Source organism: Fundulus heteroclitus, chromosome 16 (assembly GCF_011125445.2).
Source record: "Fundulus heteroclitus isolate FHET01 chromosome 16, MU-UCD_Fhet_4.1, whole genome shotgun sequence".
Lineage (NCBI taxonomy): Eukaryota > Metazoa > Chordata > Actinopteri > Cyprinodontiformes > Fundulidae > Fundulus > Fundulus heteroclitus.
This window is the reverse complement of record NC_046376.1, coordinates 30,431,901-30,448,566: the sequence shown is the minus strand read 5'-3', so window position 1 is coordinate 30,448,566 and position 16,666 is coordinate 30,431,901. Positions and strand designations below refer to the sequence as shown.

Here is a 16,666-nt window from a genome sequence, read left to right as displayed (position 1 = left end):
AAAAGCGACGTCTTGATCCAACAACAGCCACCCGGCCTCACTTGTCTCCAAAATAATTTATTCAGACCGTATGGGTGCCGAGCGCAGTGCGTGGATGGGTGCGTTTTTTTCTGACACTCCGTTGCCATCCCTCCTCTGTGTGCGCTCTCTTGCCTACAGGCCTGTTTACAGGCGCCTCTTCCCGGCATTGGCGTCACACGACGACGCAATGACGTATAGGGGAGCAGCCCGGCCAATCAGAGGCCCGCCCGAAACACGTGTCTTGTGTGTTCGCGTATTTATAAAAAGGCTCAACGTTGGCCAGGCCGAACACACCTCTGCCTTCAACAGGAGGGAGCACAGCTCGGAGAGAGCAGAACTTGACAGGATTGTGTGAACCGCAACGAGCTCGAAAGGAAACGAAAACAGCGCTTCTTTTTTTTTCTTCACCTGCTGACACCGAAGTGAAAAAGAGATTTGTTGGACATCTCACTGTTTCCTTTTCATCATTATTTCATTCTGGGACACTGACACACCGTCCGAGAGGCTGAATTGATGCACGCTCCGTGCTGACAGAATATTGTTTATTATCCAGAGACTGATTTTCTAGAAGCAACCGGTAAGCTTGCACCTTTTTTTCCCCCCCACCCCTCCCTACGACTTTATGTCAACAAAGATGGAACAGCCTTTTTATCATGACGACTCTTTCCTGGCGGGTTACGGCCAGTCAGATGCAGCCATGCACGACTACAAGGTGCTCAAGCAGAGCATGAATCTGAACTTGACAGAGCCCTATCGCAGCCTGAAATCTCAGCTGAGGGCTGAGGCGGAGCAGTACCACGGGGGCCAGCCGGACGTCGGCTCCCTGAAGCTCGCCTCCCCGGAGCTGGAGAGGCTCATCATCCAGAACGGTAACGGGGTGATCACCAGTCCCACGCCGGGACAGTACTTCTACAACCGAGGCATCACCGATGAGCAGGAGGGGTTCGCCGAGGGCTTCGTGAAGGCGCTGGACGAGCTCCACAAGATGAACCAGATGCCTCCTCCTAACGTGTCCATCGGTGCCGGCGGGGCCACGACGTGCTCGGCGGCGGCGGCCTCCAGCTTATTCGGGTCCGCGCTGCAGCCAGAGCCTCCCATCTACACCACGCTGAACGCGTACTGCCCGAACACAAGCCTCTCTTCCGCGTCCAGCTACCCCACCGCCACCATCAGCTACCTGCCGCCGCACCAGCAGAGCCACGCGCAGAGCTCGGCGCCCGGCGCGCACCACTTCCAGCACACGCTCCCGGGCTCCGGCATGCACCCGCAGCGGCTGGTCGCCCTAAAAGAGGAGCCCCAGACCGTGCCCGACCTGCTCAGCAGCGACGGCTCGCCTCCGATGTCTCCCATCGACCTGGAGACCCAGGAGCGCATCAAGGCGGAGCGCAAGCGGCTGCGGAACCGACTCGCCGCCACCAAGTGCAGGCGGCGCAAGCTGGAGCGCATCGCGCGGCTGGAGGAGAAGGTCAAGGTTCTGAAGAACGACAACGCGGGGCTTTCCAACACGGCGTCGGTGCTGCGGGATCAGGTGGCCCAGCTCAAACAGAAGGTCCTAACGCACGTGAGCAGCGGCTGTCAGCTGATGCTCACCAGCAAACTGGAGGCGTTTTAGGGACGCAGAGACTACTAAGTGACTGAAAAGTAATAACACTGGAGACGTGGCCTGCACGCACAGCACTGGATGTGCGGCCAGCTTCACAGAGCCGAGCTTAGACGGCTCTGAATAGGGGTGAGAAAGACTGATTTGAAATGGTACTTCCGGATGCTGGTCACCGCTCATAGGACCGTTCAACCCCTCAGCATCCAGGCCGAGCGGACACTGAGCAACACAGAGGGCGCTGCCCACAAGTCGTGTTTACTAATGGTAGAAAATGGGAATGACTATTGTGCTACTTTGTACTTTTTTGCAACTGATAATGTCACGGAATGGTGCATTTATTCTTTGTGTAAATTATTTTGTTTGCCCGGTTGATCCAGACAAACTTTTGTCAATGTTTACATTATCTTTTTTTTTTATTTGTGACGTGTATTTAAGTAAATTTGTCTTTTTAAAACGAAAAAAAAGTGACTTGAGTGATCTTTTCTGAGTTGACAATTTTAAAAGATGATATGAACGGGGGAGAAGTACAGAGAACAATCTAGCTGCTTTTTCTGTTACACAGCTATTTGCCTGTCTCTCCCAGCAAGCACTTACACAAGCAGAGTTCTGGTTTCCGCGTTTTTTTTTTTTTTTACGCACAGCACGTAGCCCGCTCATTGGCTTTTCCTAATTACGCACGGGCATGCCCATATATGGGCATGTTGGCGTATATTTCGTCATAAGGGAGGATTTCTGGGAACCCCCGCCCAGGTACTACAAACCGGTTTAACCCCGGTCGCTCCTTGCACTGAACAGATAACAGCTCCGGGAGGGTGGTGGAGTTTCCTTCTTATTGTGCAACACTTATAGGGAACTGCCACACCGGGACAGGGCAAAGTGCAGCTTTTTATCGGGTATACAGATAAAAAGTGTTGAAGTGAAACTTTGGATAGCACATTTCAAGACATAAAAAGAATGACCAGTTAATATAAAGAAATTGAAAGAACATTTTTATATATATATATATATATATATATATATATATATATATATATATATATATATATATATATATATATATATATATAAACGGTTTTTAAAAGAAAAAAAGTTCACTAACTTGGGTTAATTTCAAAAATAACTGGCATCTATTTTTCTTAAGTAGATTTTATTACATTTCTCAGTAAATTCCAAGCTTACCAGCTAAAATATGCTTGAATCTCTTCAGGTTTAACCAGTTTTTTTTTTAAGATGTGCTTGTTGAACTGAATTTTCTGCCCACTAAGATTAGATGTGGACTGCGTGCTCATGTTGGCCAAGACTATTAGGGGATAGAATGTGCAATTGGAAACTTTAAATACAGACCGTTACAATGAATCTTGGAGGATCCTCAACATTAGACATTAAATTAGTTAAATTTAAATCAAGTATATTGGGTTGTAAACAATCATCACTGACAGTTAATAACTACTATATTTGAGTTATTATAGAATAGAGCCAAAAAGGCAAAGCTCTCAATTTATTGATCCATCTACAATTTAATCTTCATCTACGGTCATGAGATATGGATCATCACTAAAAGAACGAGATCCTGAATACAAGAGGCCAAAATGAGCTTCCTCTGCAGGGTTGCTGGGCTCAGATATCAATCAATCAATCAATCAATTGATCTTTATTTGTCAACTACAATTTATTTGTAATCGAAATTTCAGTTCCACTACAACCGTCCATCACATACATGGGAACGATTGACTGAGGCCTTGCGTTGCCAAGGAACGCTGCCAGACGGCCGCTGCAATTCTGCGCAGCCGTTAGGCGCATCCCTCCAAACTGCCCCGGACCACGCCTTACGCGATGCACACAGGGCAGATATAGAGATAGGGTAAGGAGCTCTTTTATCTGGGGGGACCCCCAAGTACAGCCTCTACTTCTCCACATCGAAAAGAGCCGGTTTGGGCATCTGATCTAGGTGCCTTCCTTTGGAGGTCTGAAGGCCACAGGAAAGACCTAGAGCTCATCAGGTGGACTACCTGTCTGGCCTGGGAACATCTTGGTGTCCTCAGAAAGAGTTGAGGGATGTCTAGGCTTCCCTTCTGGACCCCCCAGGACCCAATCTCTACAGTGTTGCAGTTCTTTTACTGAGCTGATTTGTTAATTTGCAATACAACCCATATGAACAAATCAGCCTTATGTTATATGATGGCTACCTGATTCTTCAGTAAAATTCCCATCAGGTTATTTGTTATTAGAATAGAATAGCTTGCTAGTAGTACAAATAAAAATGCTTGATTAAAATGGTAACAGCTTTCATGGCTAATATTTAAAATAGTACATTGGTGAAAAGAGTTTTGTTTTAAATGTCAGACAAAATCAGGTCGGACAGACACAAGTTTAAAGATTTATGGATGTGTCTGTGTATTTCAGGATTTTATTACTCGAGGGGAAGTGACAGTGGCTTCAGGAATGTCGGGGGCGTCTCAACACGCTACACGCGCTTTGGCACGGGAGTAGGTGTGAGTGGGCGTCCGGTGCGCGAGGGAAAGCAAAATGGTCCCTGCTGCCATGCGCGCCATTCCGGTGGGATGCATCACAGCCCAAGTATGTACGTAACCGTGGGGTCAAAACAGGAACAGGATGGAGGAAAGTCCAGAATATACAAGAGGATGATCATGGAAGATTTTTATGGAAGGTCACTAGATTTTTTCATGTACACGGGATGCAGAAATAAAGTTAGCAGAGGTTCGCAGTTATCAGGATACTACGCAAGTTAGAAGTTTAACATGCATATGAATGTCTTATTAATTAACAATTTTTTACAGTAGAATCATAATACAATACTACTCAAAAGACTTATCAGAAAGAGAATTGGGTACAAGGATTACATTTTCTTTGTTACGCATACAGAATCAAAAACAGATATACACCCAAAATGTATACATTCCAAATAAATGTTGATTTCGATTTGAAGAATTTAGAAGTAGTCCTCCTTTATTATTCCACCCCGTTACCACAGTTGGCAAAACAGCCCTCCCATCACGATGCTACCACCACTGCTTGAGAAACAATGCAGTGTAGGAATATAATAAGTAGAATAGAATATTGTGCCTAATTGGGGAAATTCAGGGTTGAAAGCCTCATCTTGAAATTCTCATTGTCATTGTGGCAAAATAGATCGAGTGTGTCCTCTCTGACCATGAAAGTGTTAGCTATCAAAAAAGCTCAATCTTGGTGCCCTAGGAAGCTTACCCTAATTTCTCCGCCCCATAATCAGTTTTCTTTGGCTTTGGCATCAATGTCTGGTCCTAACATTGCCTTCTGTCACAAAACAGACCCTCAAGCATGGTGCAATCGCTACCATATTTGACAGATATGGAGAGTTCTTTTGTGTGAAAGCTTTGCATTTATTTAAACATTGCTGACATCACTGGGACAAAAGGGATCAATCTTTCCTATTTGCACTGTCCACGTGGGCAGCAGCAGTTCAGTTGAGCTTAAAGGTGTCAATTATGGACTGTGGACTCTGCTTAAGCCAGATCTGCCCCCAAAATACACCAAAGTTCAGGCTATCTGTGCCTGTGTGTAACTTTCAGGACCAGAGAAACTTAAATTCAAAAATGCATCTGCACTCAATTTTGGATTTTAGAATCCATCTAGGTTGTTTGCTGCGTAATCAGGCCACCCTGAAAAAAAAAAAGAGTTCCAATTCACTACTAACAGTGCCAAATAATATGAGTTCATATGTGCCCATGATAAACGCATGTAAACTTCTGAGATCGTTGGGGCGCACGCACTCAGGAGAACGCGTTTAGGTAGCAGGTTAGTCGCCTATGGCCACTGACCCAGACAGAGAGAGAGAGACACTGTGCGCAAAGTGGTCATATGCAGGAAAAGCTCAGGGGGATTTCTGTCCTGTAAAAGCTGTAGGTGACACTCAAGTAAACAAGCCAACTGATCAGGGCTGTTAAAACAGCACGAAACCCACTTCAAAGGAGTCTGTGAGGGAAGGCTGCGGTTTCCGCGCACTCTCACCTCACGCTGTTTTGGAGAAGAAGAGTTTAAGCTCTTTTCGTACGACACGCATTTAAATAGCCTATATATAGTCTGATTTCCATCAATAACAACTCCTGCTTTTTTTTTCCGCCATGGATGTGGAAACAGAACCAGGCTCACCCACGCAAGTCGTCTTTTTCTGCCTTTTTCACGGTAAAAAGAAACCCAACAACATCTTTTGAAGGGGATGTACATCATTTGAGCTGATCTCTCTGTATTCAGCAGTTTCAAATGGCAACATCATGCACATTTTCTTGTTGAAAAAAAAAGGCATGACTTTTAAATATCACTGCAGCACGTTTAAAAAAAAAGTCTCCGTTTACGCACACAGCAGGCCTACATAACACAATGCGCACAAGAAAGCCAATATAAGCCATGCTGGCTCTCCACACGCCTCGGCCCACAGCCCACGCTGAGTGTCTGTGGGAACATCTGTGATGTGAACGGTGACGTATAAAGAGCTCTGGGTGGGTTTGACTTTCCTCTACTCGAGCCCCCTCTCCCTCCCACAGCCACTTGTTCCCTACCCTCTGTTATCTTCTCGAGAACTATGAATATTCCTCCCACCTTGCTGCGGCCATCTGAGCTACTTTGAATCACCATTCAGGGCGGTTATTAGGACGGGTGTTTCTTTTGGAAAGGGGAGATGCTTGCTTTGCGCGTTGAATGGTTGGAGGGAAGGTTGAAGCAGCCGTGAAAAACAATTAGAATCACGTAAATGTCAGATTATTCACTGGAAGCCTGGAGGTCACATGTTTTTTTCATGGGCAACGACACGATGTGACTCTCACACGATTGGAACAAACCCCATAGTCTGCTGCCCCAACTAATGTCAGAGATGTCCGTCGCACACGCAGATCTTTAGGCCTTTACATGCATTAACAGACCCACTAAAACTAAACTGTTAATTTCAAACAGGTAAAGGAACAAAATAAATAAATAAAATAAATCACACAACAATAGTAACTACCCATAAAACACAATACAAAACAAGAGGAAAAGAATAAATAAATAAATGAAACGACTTTGGCTATTGTAATTTACATATTTGAAAAAGTGTGGAAAGAGGTACAAACTTATTTTGTTGCTACTAACAAGTTCTTCTGTTTCCTCATTCTAACTTATACAATATGTTCAATAACACTTTAACAACAATTAATTTATTTCGTTATTTTATGTAAACTAAGAACAGTAACAATAGTTGCCATTGATACATTACTAATATGTAATATTTTATTTGTGTTAAACATACGCATTCCTACACCCATACACAGATCTATCTATACATATAAATAAAAGATTCCCTTTAGGGGGCAGTGTGCTACCAACACTTAGTGGGAACAGACCGCGGTCAAATGTCTTTCTCAGGAACCCAAGGTGACAGACTTTAGTTTTGAACTATTTGAACTACTGCCCTTGGGAACCAATCACCCACCACCACCCACATACAAATTATATATATATATATATATATATATATATATATATATATATATATATATATATATATATATATATATATATATATATATATATATATATATATATATATATATATGAGTAGACTTCTCAGCGGAGCGAGTGAGAGAGCGAACTGTCAAAAGCTGACGTCTCCGTGAAAGCCTGATTGGATTCTGCGGTTTAACGTCGCCATCTACTGGAGACTTCGTAGAGGAGCAAGTCAGTGGTTGTAAAATGCCTCTACTTCCAAAAGCATTCAAGTTTTTATTTTATTTCCAGGGGTGTTAATTGGGGATACCTTTCTGAAACAAACAAACATACAAAAACAAAACTTACTTCCAGGATTTTACATGTACTTGAGTGATATTTTAGGAACCCAACTCTTACTTGAGTCAAACATCTGGCCTCTCTACCTCCCCTAGTTATTCACTGAATGGAGAACTAACATGCTAAGGTTTAGCGGACGCAAACACATACAGTTTGTACACAAGCTTCATTGTTCAGACTTTATTTTCTGTTTTCAATTTTTCCCCTTTCAGCTGCAAACTCTTGAAATTGTGTAAGTCTAGTCCCATAAGAGCTGTTTGAGTAAGAGTAGCCAATTCATAATGTGACAGGTGAACACGCAGCATTCACGACACGTCATCTCAAATCACTTTACAAAGCCATTTCTATCATATCATCCAGACAGATTGGTTAAAAAGTTTTCTATCCAATGTTACTCAGCAGATTGCATCAAATCATTGACTTGCAGCATTCACTCCTCCTGGATGAGCATGTAGCCACAGTGGACAGTCGTTTGTATTGTGTTGTTGATTTAGCAGCAATCCCTCATACCGAGCATGCATGTAGCGACAATGGAGAGGAAAACTCCCTTTTTCACAGGAAGAAACCTCCAGCAGAACCATGCTGCCATGGTTCTGCTGGAGGTTGAGCGACTAGGTGTTTCAGAAGACAGAGCATACACACAAAAATAACACAGAAGCACTGATCCAAGAATACTTCCTTAGATTAGAGAAAAGCAAAACGGCAATGGCAGTACTAGCTCCATATGTAGCTTTATCTAGGAAAAGAACAGCTAAGAAGATAAGCTCTGAGCCAAATTTCTGGTCTAGAGGATTAAAGTGAGAACATGCAGTTAGTTGTAGTAAAAGCTCAGCTATTAGCTGTGTTTATGCGAGAAAGCAGACTACGAACACTGAAAAACAGGACCAACTGTATAACCTATAAGAGAATGTGAAGTTGATAGCATTAGTTCAGCTAATGCCACCAGGATGATGTCTCTAAAAAGGACTCCCCCGATCGCCTTTTACTGCCTCAGGTGGATGGATGGATACTTCAGAGACAGAAGTGTCCATCCAGTGTGTGTAAAATGAGAGAAAGCCCCAGGAAATCTATAAATTTGATACAACACGTCCGCATATAGAAAGCTGATTGTGTCCTTTTGCTTTTCTTTTCTCCCCTTCATGTTTTGTAAATAGTAAAATAATTCTTTTCTCTTCAGTTTTTCTGGACGTTCTCTGAGAAAACTTTTAAAATTCTCTTTGCCCCTCGGTCAATCACTGAAGGGCAGTGTGATCACGTCAAAACTCCTCTTCGAGTCAGCTGGGCTTAACCCTGCCGTTGAGTAGGCCAGGAGGAACCTGTGCTGGCCCTGAAAAAAAAAATGCTCCTGAAACACTCACAAGCGGGCAGAGCCGAGCCGTACGGTGTGTGGCTAATATGAGCCGGTGGAACTGGGCCTTAAGGTAGCACAAAAGGCTACATTTAGGCTTTCACTTTTAATGTCAACATGAATATTAAACTCCCCCACTAAAATGGCCTTATCCATATTTAACACTAAATCAGATAAGAAGTCAGGGGACTGATCTAAAAATTGAAAGTAAGGGTCCAGTTGATGATACAAAGCAACAAACAGAAGTGGTTTTGGTGCTTTGCAATGTAGATGAGGAAAACTAAGGACTGAATAGTCAACAGAATTGTAGCTATTAATTAGGCTGGAACTAATCAATAAATTGGACTGTGAGATGGGTACTACTCCTCCTCGCCCTGTATTTCTGGGAATGTGAACATTAAAATAATCAGAAGAAGTATACTAAAATAATCCTCTTACTGTAGCCAGGTTTCTATGAGGTAAAATAAATCAAATTGATTAGCACAAATCGAGTCATTAACTAACACCTTTGAAAAGAGACAGATTTTATGGCCAATAAACCACATTTAATTGTTTTAATTTTCAGTTCAGTTGAAGTTGTATTCATTTTTATGAGATTTTCACACACTTTTAGATCAGTTTCTTTCTCAATTTGATTTTGTCTGTATGCAGAACACTGTCTCAATGGGGTAATGGGTTGGTAACAGTAGCGAAGCTCCAGAAAGGTTTTACCAGCTGAGACAAACGCAATTTTAAAACAGGAATTTTAAACGGTAATCCAGGCATGTCCAACTCCAGTTGCTGGAGGGCTAATCTCATGCGTCTTTTACATCTGTCCCTGCTCCAACACACCTGATTCAAACAAATGATTTACCCTCTCTGTCTGTCATTAAGGTCTCCAGAGATCTGCCAATTAAGAACTCATTAGGTTCAGCCGCATTGAAGCAGAAGACCGCCTAAAACATGCAGAGTACTGGCCCTAGAGGACTGAGTTTGGATGCCAATGCTGTAATCCAAACATTTATCACAACACACCTGGATTATTGTAACGTTCGATACATGGTTTGTCACAAACATCTCTGTCTTGTCTCCAGATGGTGTCGCCTTACCTCTCTGAGGTTTTACAGTGACATTGCACCTCTCCCCACCCCCCCACCCTGTTCACTCAGGTCAGCGACCAGCTTCTCCAGGATATGCCAAGGACTTGGAGGAAGCTCAGAGGAGACAGAGCCTTTTCTGTGGCCGCTCCAAGGCTTTAGTATTCAATGCCAGTGCGCATCAGACAGGCCTCTGCACTGTGTATTTTTAAATTTGCTCTGAAAACTCATCTTTTTTTCATTGGCTTTTGACCTAACCTGAGAGAGCTCATTTTGTTTCTATGCACATTCTTTTATAAAGCTGATATAGGACATCAGTTTTGAATATGCCAAGACATACATTAGGCTTAGCTTAACATCTGCTGAGCCTGTTTAGGCCATTTAGTGAATACATATTGTAAACAGTAAATGCTGTCACTGGATACTTTGCACCGTTCTCTCGCTCTCTCTCACACACACACACAGATAGATAGATAGATAGATTTCTATCTGTTTGTTTTCTGCTTTGTGCCACATTTACCTGCTCTGCTGGAATCAGCCTAATGCCTTGCACCTGTTTTCTGCATTACTTAAGCACTTCACAGCCACTTGCTCCTCGCCAGATCATGTAACACCTGAGAGTGTCAGAGTTTCAACGGTATATCTTTTCATAAGAGTAGAAGTTAAAAAATCAGGTGGTAGTCCTCCGTCTTTATTATTCCAACCCCTGACGACAGCAAAGCAGACCCGCACCATGCCGCTGCCACTACCATGCTCAACACCAATGCAGTGTTCCTATGTTTGAAAGGTTCGCCTTGGCTCTTCCAAAAATTCTCCAGAAACTTAATATTTGTCTGAGTTGATCATTAAACCTTTTCCAGGAGGCTTTTTGCCAGGTCCTGTGTGCAAATTTCCACTGCTGGTTTTATAGCATGTGCTTCATTATTTGTGTTTATAACATAAAAGCTTTCAGCTAAATATCTTATATTAAAGTACGCTGTTTTTTTTCCAGACAGGCTTTCATGAAAGGCCTACAAAAATTACTCCCAAATTTTTTTTTATTGATGTCAAACTAAAAACTTGCAGTGTGCCTTTCATGAAAGACACAAAAAGAGAGTGAGAGGATCTGCTGTGAAGGTCAGATTTGAATTTTGCAGAAACAAATTACAAACCTTATCTCAATCATTTCACAGTATGTTGCAAACATTGGCCTTGCAGAATGTGAGAAGTGGCGCTGGAAGAAATCACAAAGATAACCCGGTCTCATCTGTTCTTTGTTGCAGTTTGTCTTTTTTTGTGTTATATGCATTGCTTTCAGTTCAAAACTGTGTGTCTGAACAGAACAAACCTTAAAGATGTAATCAAATATTAAATATGAACAGGTCCATTTTGTTATGCAATTTACGATGATGACTTTGATAAAAGATATGTTTTTAGCTAACACGTCATCAAGAAGCAGCAGCTCAATACAAAAATAGCTGCAAAAAGCAAAAACCTGTCCTATGATACACAATGATGTTCTTTGTGTTTCACGCTTCATATGAGAGGCACTGTCCCATAGAGAATCACCCAGAAATGTAAGCCATAGTTGGTGAAAAAAGCTATAAATGAAGGTTTTTGAGTGATGTGCAACATTGATGTTATAATCTGTAGATTGCATTTTATAGATCTGATTTCTTGCAGGTTGCCTTGTATACAGTGCCTTCAACAGACGTAAAACCCTTCAGACCCCTAAAGTCATGTTTTGAATGTATCCTATGTAAATCACTTCTTTACAAAAGCACATTTTGTCAAATTAATAATCAATTTGATTATATTGTCGATTTTTATGTCAATGTCTACTGCATAGCTGTGAAGTGAATGAGAAAGGAAACATGGCTTTCAACATTTAGACAAAATCTGAAACGTGTGGCAAGCATCTTTGTTTAGCCACTTTGAGTCAATTCTTAGTAGACCTATTATTCACAGTAATTGCAGCTGTATGTGTGTCTCTATCAGTGTTGCACATCTACGGACAGAATTCCTTGCCCATTATTATCAGCAAAATGTCTCAAGCTCAGTGAAACTGGTCGGGGAGGGTCTGTGAAATGCAGTTTCCCAAAAGACTCAATTGGACTAAGGTCTACACTTTGACTAGGCCATCCAAGGACATAAACCTGCCTTTATCTGAACCATTCCATTGTAGCTCTGTATGTTTATGTTCTTATCCTGCTAGAAGGTGACCCCACGTCCTAATACAATCACTGTCACTAGCCAGAGTGGGAAGGATGTGTTCAGGGTGCTGCAGAGTTAGATTTCCTCCCCACATAGTGTCTTATCTGTACAGTGCACAACTAAAAGCTGTAAGTAGACAGAACAGCTGCATTTATACTTAGATGGAAGTTCACGTCATGAAGTGACTTCTGAAGGAAACTGGGAAAACTGGATTTTAATTAGGGGCAATGACTTGAAAGGGGCTGTATGGAAATGTAGAATACACTTTTAAAATTCTTATTTGTGAAAAATGTAGAAAAGCACAATTGATAGATGATTTGTCCTCTAAATTATGTGTTTGTAAGATGACAAAATGTGTAAAACCTCAAGGGCTGTGAGTACTTCAGCAAGGCTCTGTAAATACAGCAACGAAATGTGGTATCTGCTTTTAACCCATCACCCTTGGGGAGCAGTGGGCTGCCATGTGCGGCACCCGGGAAGCGTTCTGGGGTTAAGGGTCTTGCTCAGGGACCCAGACTGCAGGCACTGGGGATCAAACCGGGTACTTGCATCCTTCTCTGAGTGCAAGCACACTGCTCTAACCACTAGGCCAACACTCCCCAGTATACATCGGGGAGTGCACTCCCCAGTAATGCATTTTTGAAAGCATTTGTTCTAAAATGCTTTTTATTGTTCAGGCTTGTTCTCGTTTCACTCCGCTATCGTGCAATAGTGTAATGAGCGTTAGTACACCATTAATAGGGAATATTATGTCGATTCAATGGTGTTTTGTATAACTGTAGGGTTAGCCCATCATTTGATCGATCACTACAGCGCCCCTAGTAACCCAGAGGAATAATTTAATTCATAAAATCCAAGTGTCCTAAAGGTACGGATTTTTATTTGTCTTTTGTTTCTTTTGTGTGTACATGGTTCCTTAGCTTCTTTTTATCTTAATTTGGCTTAGTAGTTTTAGTTAAGCTTCACTAGCTTGGTAGAGAGGATTTGTTGATTGAAATATAGTGTTAATTTGTTGATTTTATTTCTGTTAATAAATTCTTGAACTTGAAGAAAAGTTGTCACTCTTTTCTTCTATTTGTGTGCAGAGTTTGCTGTTAAAAGAATGCCAGTGCTCGATTCACCCTTTCAACTAATGTCCTAACATCAGCTGTTTGGGCTGATATTCACCAGACAATACCTAACAGACCGAGAGTAATGGCACAATACTCGTCCAAAGCGGTAGATGTGAAAGCAGAAGGGGTGAGTGACAGCTGTCTGGGTGGGAGGGTAAACACACTTGTCATGACATGTTTGTAAATGAGGATCTGATGGTAGGGAAAATACATTACTAAAACAAGAAACTGTAAAGAGAGGTTGAGGACATGCTTCAGGGTTATGTATTAGTGCAACAAAAAGAAATGGAAGAAGCTTGTAAAAACACAAAACCAGATGTAGGACACAGTCTATTTCCAGAGCTTTGAGGTTTCTGATTCATGGAGTAGAGACACTTCGCCCGGTTTCACTCAGCAGGAGGTTTAGTATTTGAAGGGAAGAATCACACAGCAGCATTTCTGAGTGAGGTGACAACTTTCCAGAACCCATCTCTGATGAGATGTATGGAACTCAGTGTTTAAATTCAATGAAAGAATTGTCTCACTGTGAGGATGGTCAATACCTTGAATTACTCTTTTTTTACTTGGCTTTTAACGGCAGTTAAGCAGGAGTCTCAAGCTGGTTTTTATTAATAGGCTTTTATTTTTCTTATTTTAATAGATCTTATTCTGTTAGTTTTGCTGTCTACCTTGTCTTACCTGTTTTCCCCCATTATTCCTGCTTTTGGGTTGGCTGGCTGGTTGCCCCTCACTGCCATGCTCATCAGCAGAACCAGCAACACCTGTCTCAACCACCTGTGATCCTGCCTTTATACTCCAGTCTCCCACAGTTATTCCCTGCCGGATTGTCGAAAGCCTTAACCCGGGGTTCTGCTGAAAGTGGATGCGCTGTGATACGGCTGCCCTGCACTTTCACAGCTGATCACAGCAACTCTAGTTGAAGTTTAAGTAATTTTAACAATATATTTGCTGACATATTGATCAAAGCATAAGTCCAGATCAAAATTCAATTTGAGAAGACTTATAATTCAATCTGAAAAACTCACACAGAAAGAAAAGGCAATTAGAAGAATTTTATTGATACAATATTTTAAAAGTTTGGCGCTCAGACTTTGGCAGGAAAAATTCACGCTGAATTATACTTCAATATGCATAAGCAGGTGTATGAGAATAGGGATATTTCCCCCCAGGCCTGAAACTGGTGGTGGAGTGGAGATAAATAAAGTTTGTTCAGTCCATATGCTAGATGTACAATTTGATAAACACAGTTTTGCATGAACTGTCCATGATGAGCAAGCATGAAGCGACTGTGGAGAGGAAAAACTCCCCTTTGGGAAGAAACCTCTGGCAGAACCAGGCTCAACATGGCGGTCTTCTGCCGGACCGTTTTAAGGAGTGACTGGGAATTCCATAAGAGTCCAGGAGGAATTACACTCTGATAGGGACGAGGTTGAAGGAGCACCGTAGGAAAGCCAGGCGGAGCTTTGCTACGATGGTGGAGAAGGGGACGGAGGTGGGTTGAAACCAGTCAACAGAGTCCACACCGGACACGGCGCAGCCACCGCTTGCTCGCTGAGGAGAAGGCCGAGATGAGGATGTGGAGTTCTTTTAAGATGACCCCAGGATGCTGATTGGCTTCGAGGAGGAGCAGTTCAAAGCTGATTGGCTTGCGTCGGAGGCCGATGAGTCTCTGATTGATGGAGGTAGGCAATAGAGTTTCTTCAGTCTGAATTTTCGCTTAAGCTCCATAACACTGTCCATGGGCACGGTTTCAATCAATAAAGTCTTGTTTCCTCCAGAGGATTGTGCACGAGTTAATGTCGCTCTTCAGTTTAACTTTTTCCTGGATTTCCAAGGAGAAAACCTTGTTTCTTCTCGACCTTAGCCAGTCACTAAAAAGCAGTGTGTTTGTGTCCAAACTCCGCTCTAGTTCACTCTGTTTGACCCTGCTCCTGAGCAGGGCCAGAAAACCTCAACCTGACTCTCGCCAGATGGATGTAGTTCCCCAGAGCTCCACACGGTTCCACACATCCATCTGGACTCGCTGCCATTGAGAGGGATTTCAATACCCAATAAAATGGATGAGCCAATCAGGATCGCCAGGCTGGATTCTTGTAAATGTGACGTATCAGAGAGCCGACTGTTTGGATTCAGACAACAATGACGGCTTGCAGTAAGGAAGCAAGCAGCAACAATAGTCCCTTTTCCATTGCCACTCAAAAGCCTGGAACTAATTTCATTTACCAGAGCTTTAGTTTCCCGGGGCTTTGGTCCTCCAACCAACCCAGTACTTCTCTGCTTTCTCTGGTCTTGTTAAGGGGGTGGGGTTGCGTGCAAACCCATTACAAACCCATTAAAACAATAGTTTTAAAATGATTTATCTGTGGATTAGGATTATGAGCCAATATTAATTCTGTTTGGACTTGTCAGGAGCGGCAGACAGGTGAGCCTGGCCCGGAAGGGGGTCAGGCTTGGGGGAGTGGTGGCCTACTGGTTAGAGCAGCGCGCTTGCGCTCTGAGAAGGTTGCAAATACAAAGTTCAATCCCCACTGCCTGCACTCTGGGTCCCTGAGCAAGACCCTTAACCCCAAATTGCTCCCCTGGCGCCGCACAGTAGCAGCCCACTGCTCCCCAAGGGGATGGGTTAAGATGCAGAAGTGAATTTCTCCATTGTGAGATCAATAAAGTTAAATTATTAATATTATATTATTATTATTATTAAGACTGCAGTGTCATGGCCACTGTGGCTGCATTATTACCCGACCTGATATTCTGAGATTTCCTGGTAACTGGATCATGTTCGTCGCAGCTGAAAAGGGTTTACTGGGGGATATTTGCGCATAACAAAACATATCAAAAGTTAAATTCTTGGCTGGATGTTTTCAGCATTTTGAGTTAATTTTAAACTGTTTCGCCATTTTGTGTGTGTGTGTGTGTGTGTGTGTGTACGGAGCAGGCTTGCTTTCTGTGGCAGAGAAAGAAGAGGAGAGAACTGCTCTGCGCTTATAGCCTGGATTTCACCTACATAAAAATAATTTTGCTGTGTTTAAAAGTCCACGATACTGTACTTAAAAACCGTCCACCCAACGGGGTGTAGTGATATATGGGAATAATATTTAATGCACCTTATAATCTGGTGCACTTTAGGTTCTAAAAAATAGGAGTCATTTTTTAAAACCATACCAGCATCGGTCATTTACCAACATTGCGCTGTATCCATGATGGCGGCTGTTCTGTTTTGGTTTTCCCTGCGTTGCTCTCGTCAGTGTCACGGGTTTGTTTCAATGTGAGTGGTTGAAGTTGCACATCAGTAACGATGACGGACAAGTGGTTTATCCAATCATATGCAAGGAGCTGACTCATCCCAGCAGCTTCATACTCAGCAGCGAACCGCTTCAGTGTTCATTGGAGGTCATGGCCTGAAGAAGGCAACAGAACCACATCATCCGCACTAAGCAAAGATGCAATCCTGAGGTTTCAGGACACCCTCCTCTCCACAACTACACCTTGCGACCCTGTC

General features: G+C 42.8%; 1 protein-coding gene across 1 annotated transcript; it reads left to right on the top strand.

Annotated features, from left to right (window-relative positions):
- Positions 1–297: 297 nt before the first annotated feature.
- On the top strand, positions 298–2,085 carry junbb (JunB proto-oncogene, AP-1 transcription factor subunit b). The gene has a single exon (XM_012867880.3). It carries the CDS (start codon positions 644–646, stop codon positions 1,631–1,633), a length of 990 nt encoding a protein of 329 aa, XP_012723334.2. The 5' UTR covers positions 298–643; the 3' UTR covers positions 1,634–2,085.
- The last annotated feature ends 14,581 nt before the right edge of the window (positions 2,086–16,666 follow it).

Excerpts from the sequence above, each read along its gene's own strand:
- junbb (XM_012867880.3), top strand. The coding sequence starts at position 644 with ATGTCAACAAAGATGGAACAGCCTTTTTATCATGACGACTCTTTCCTG.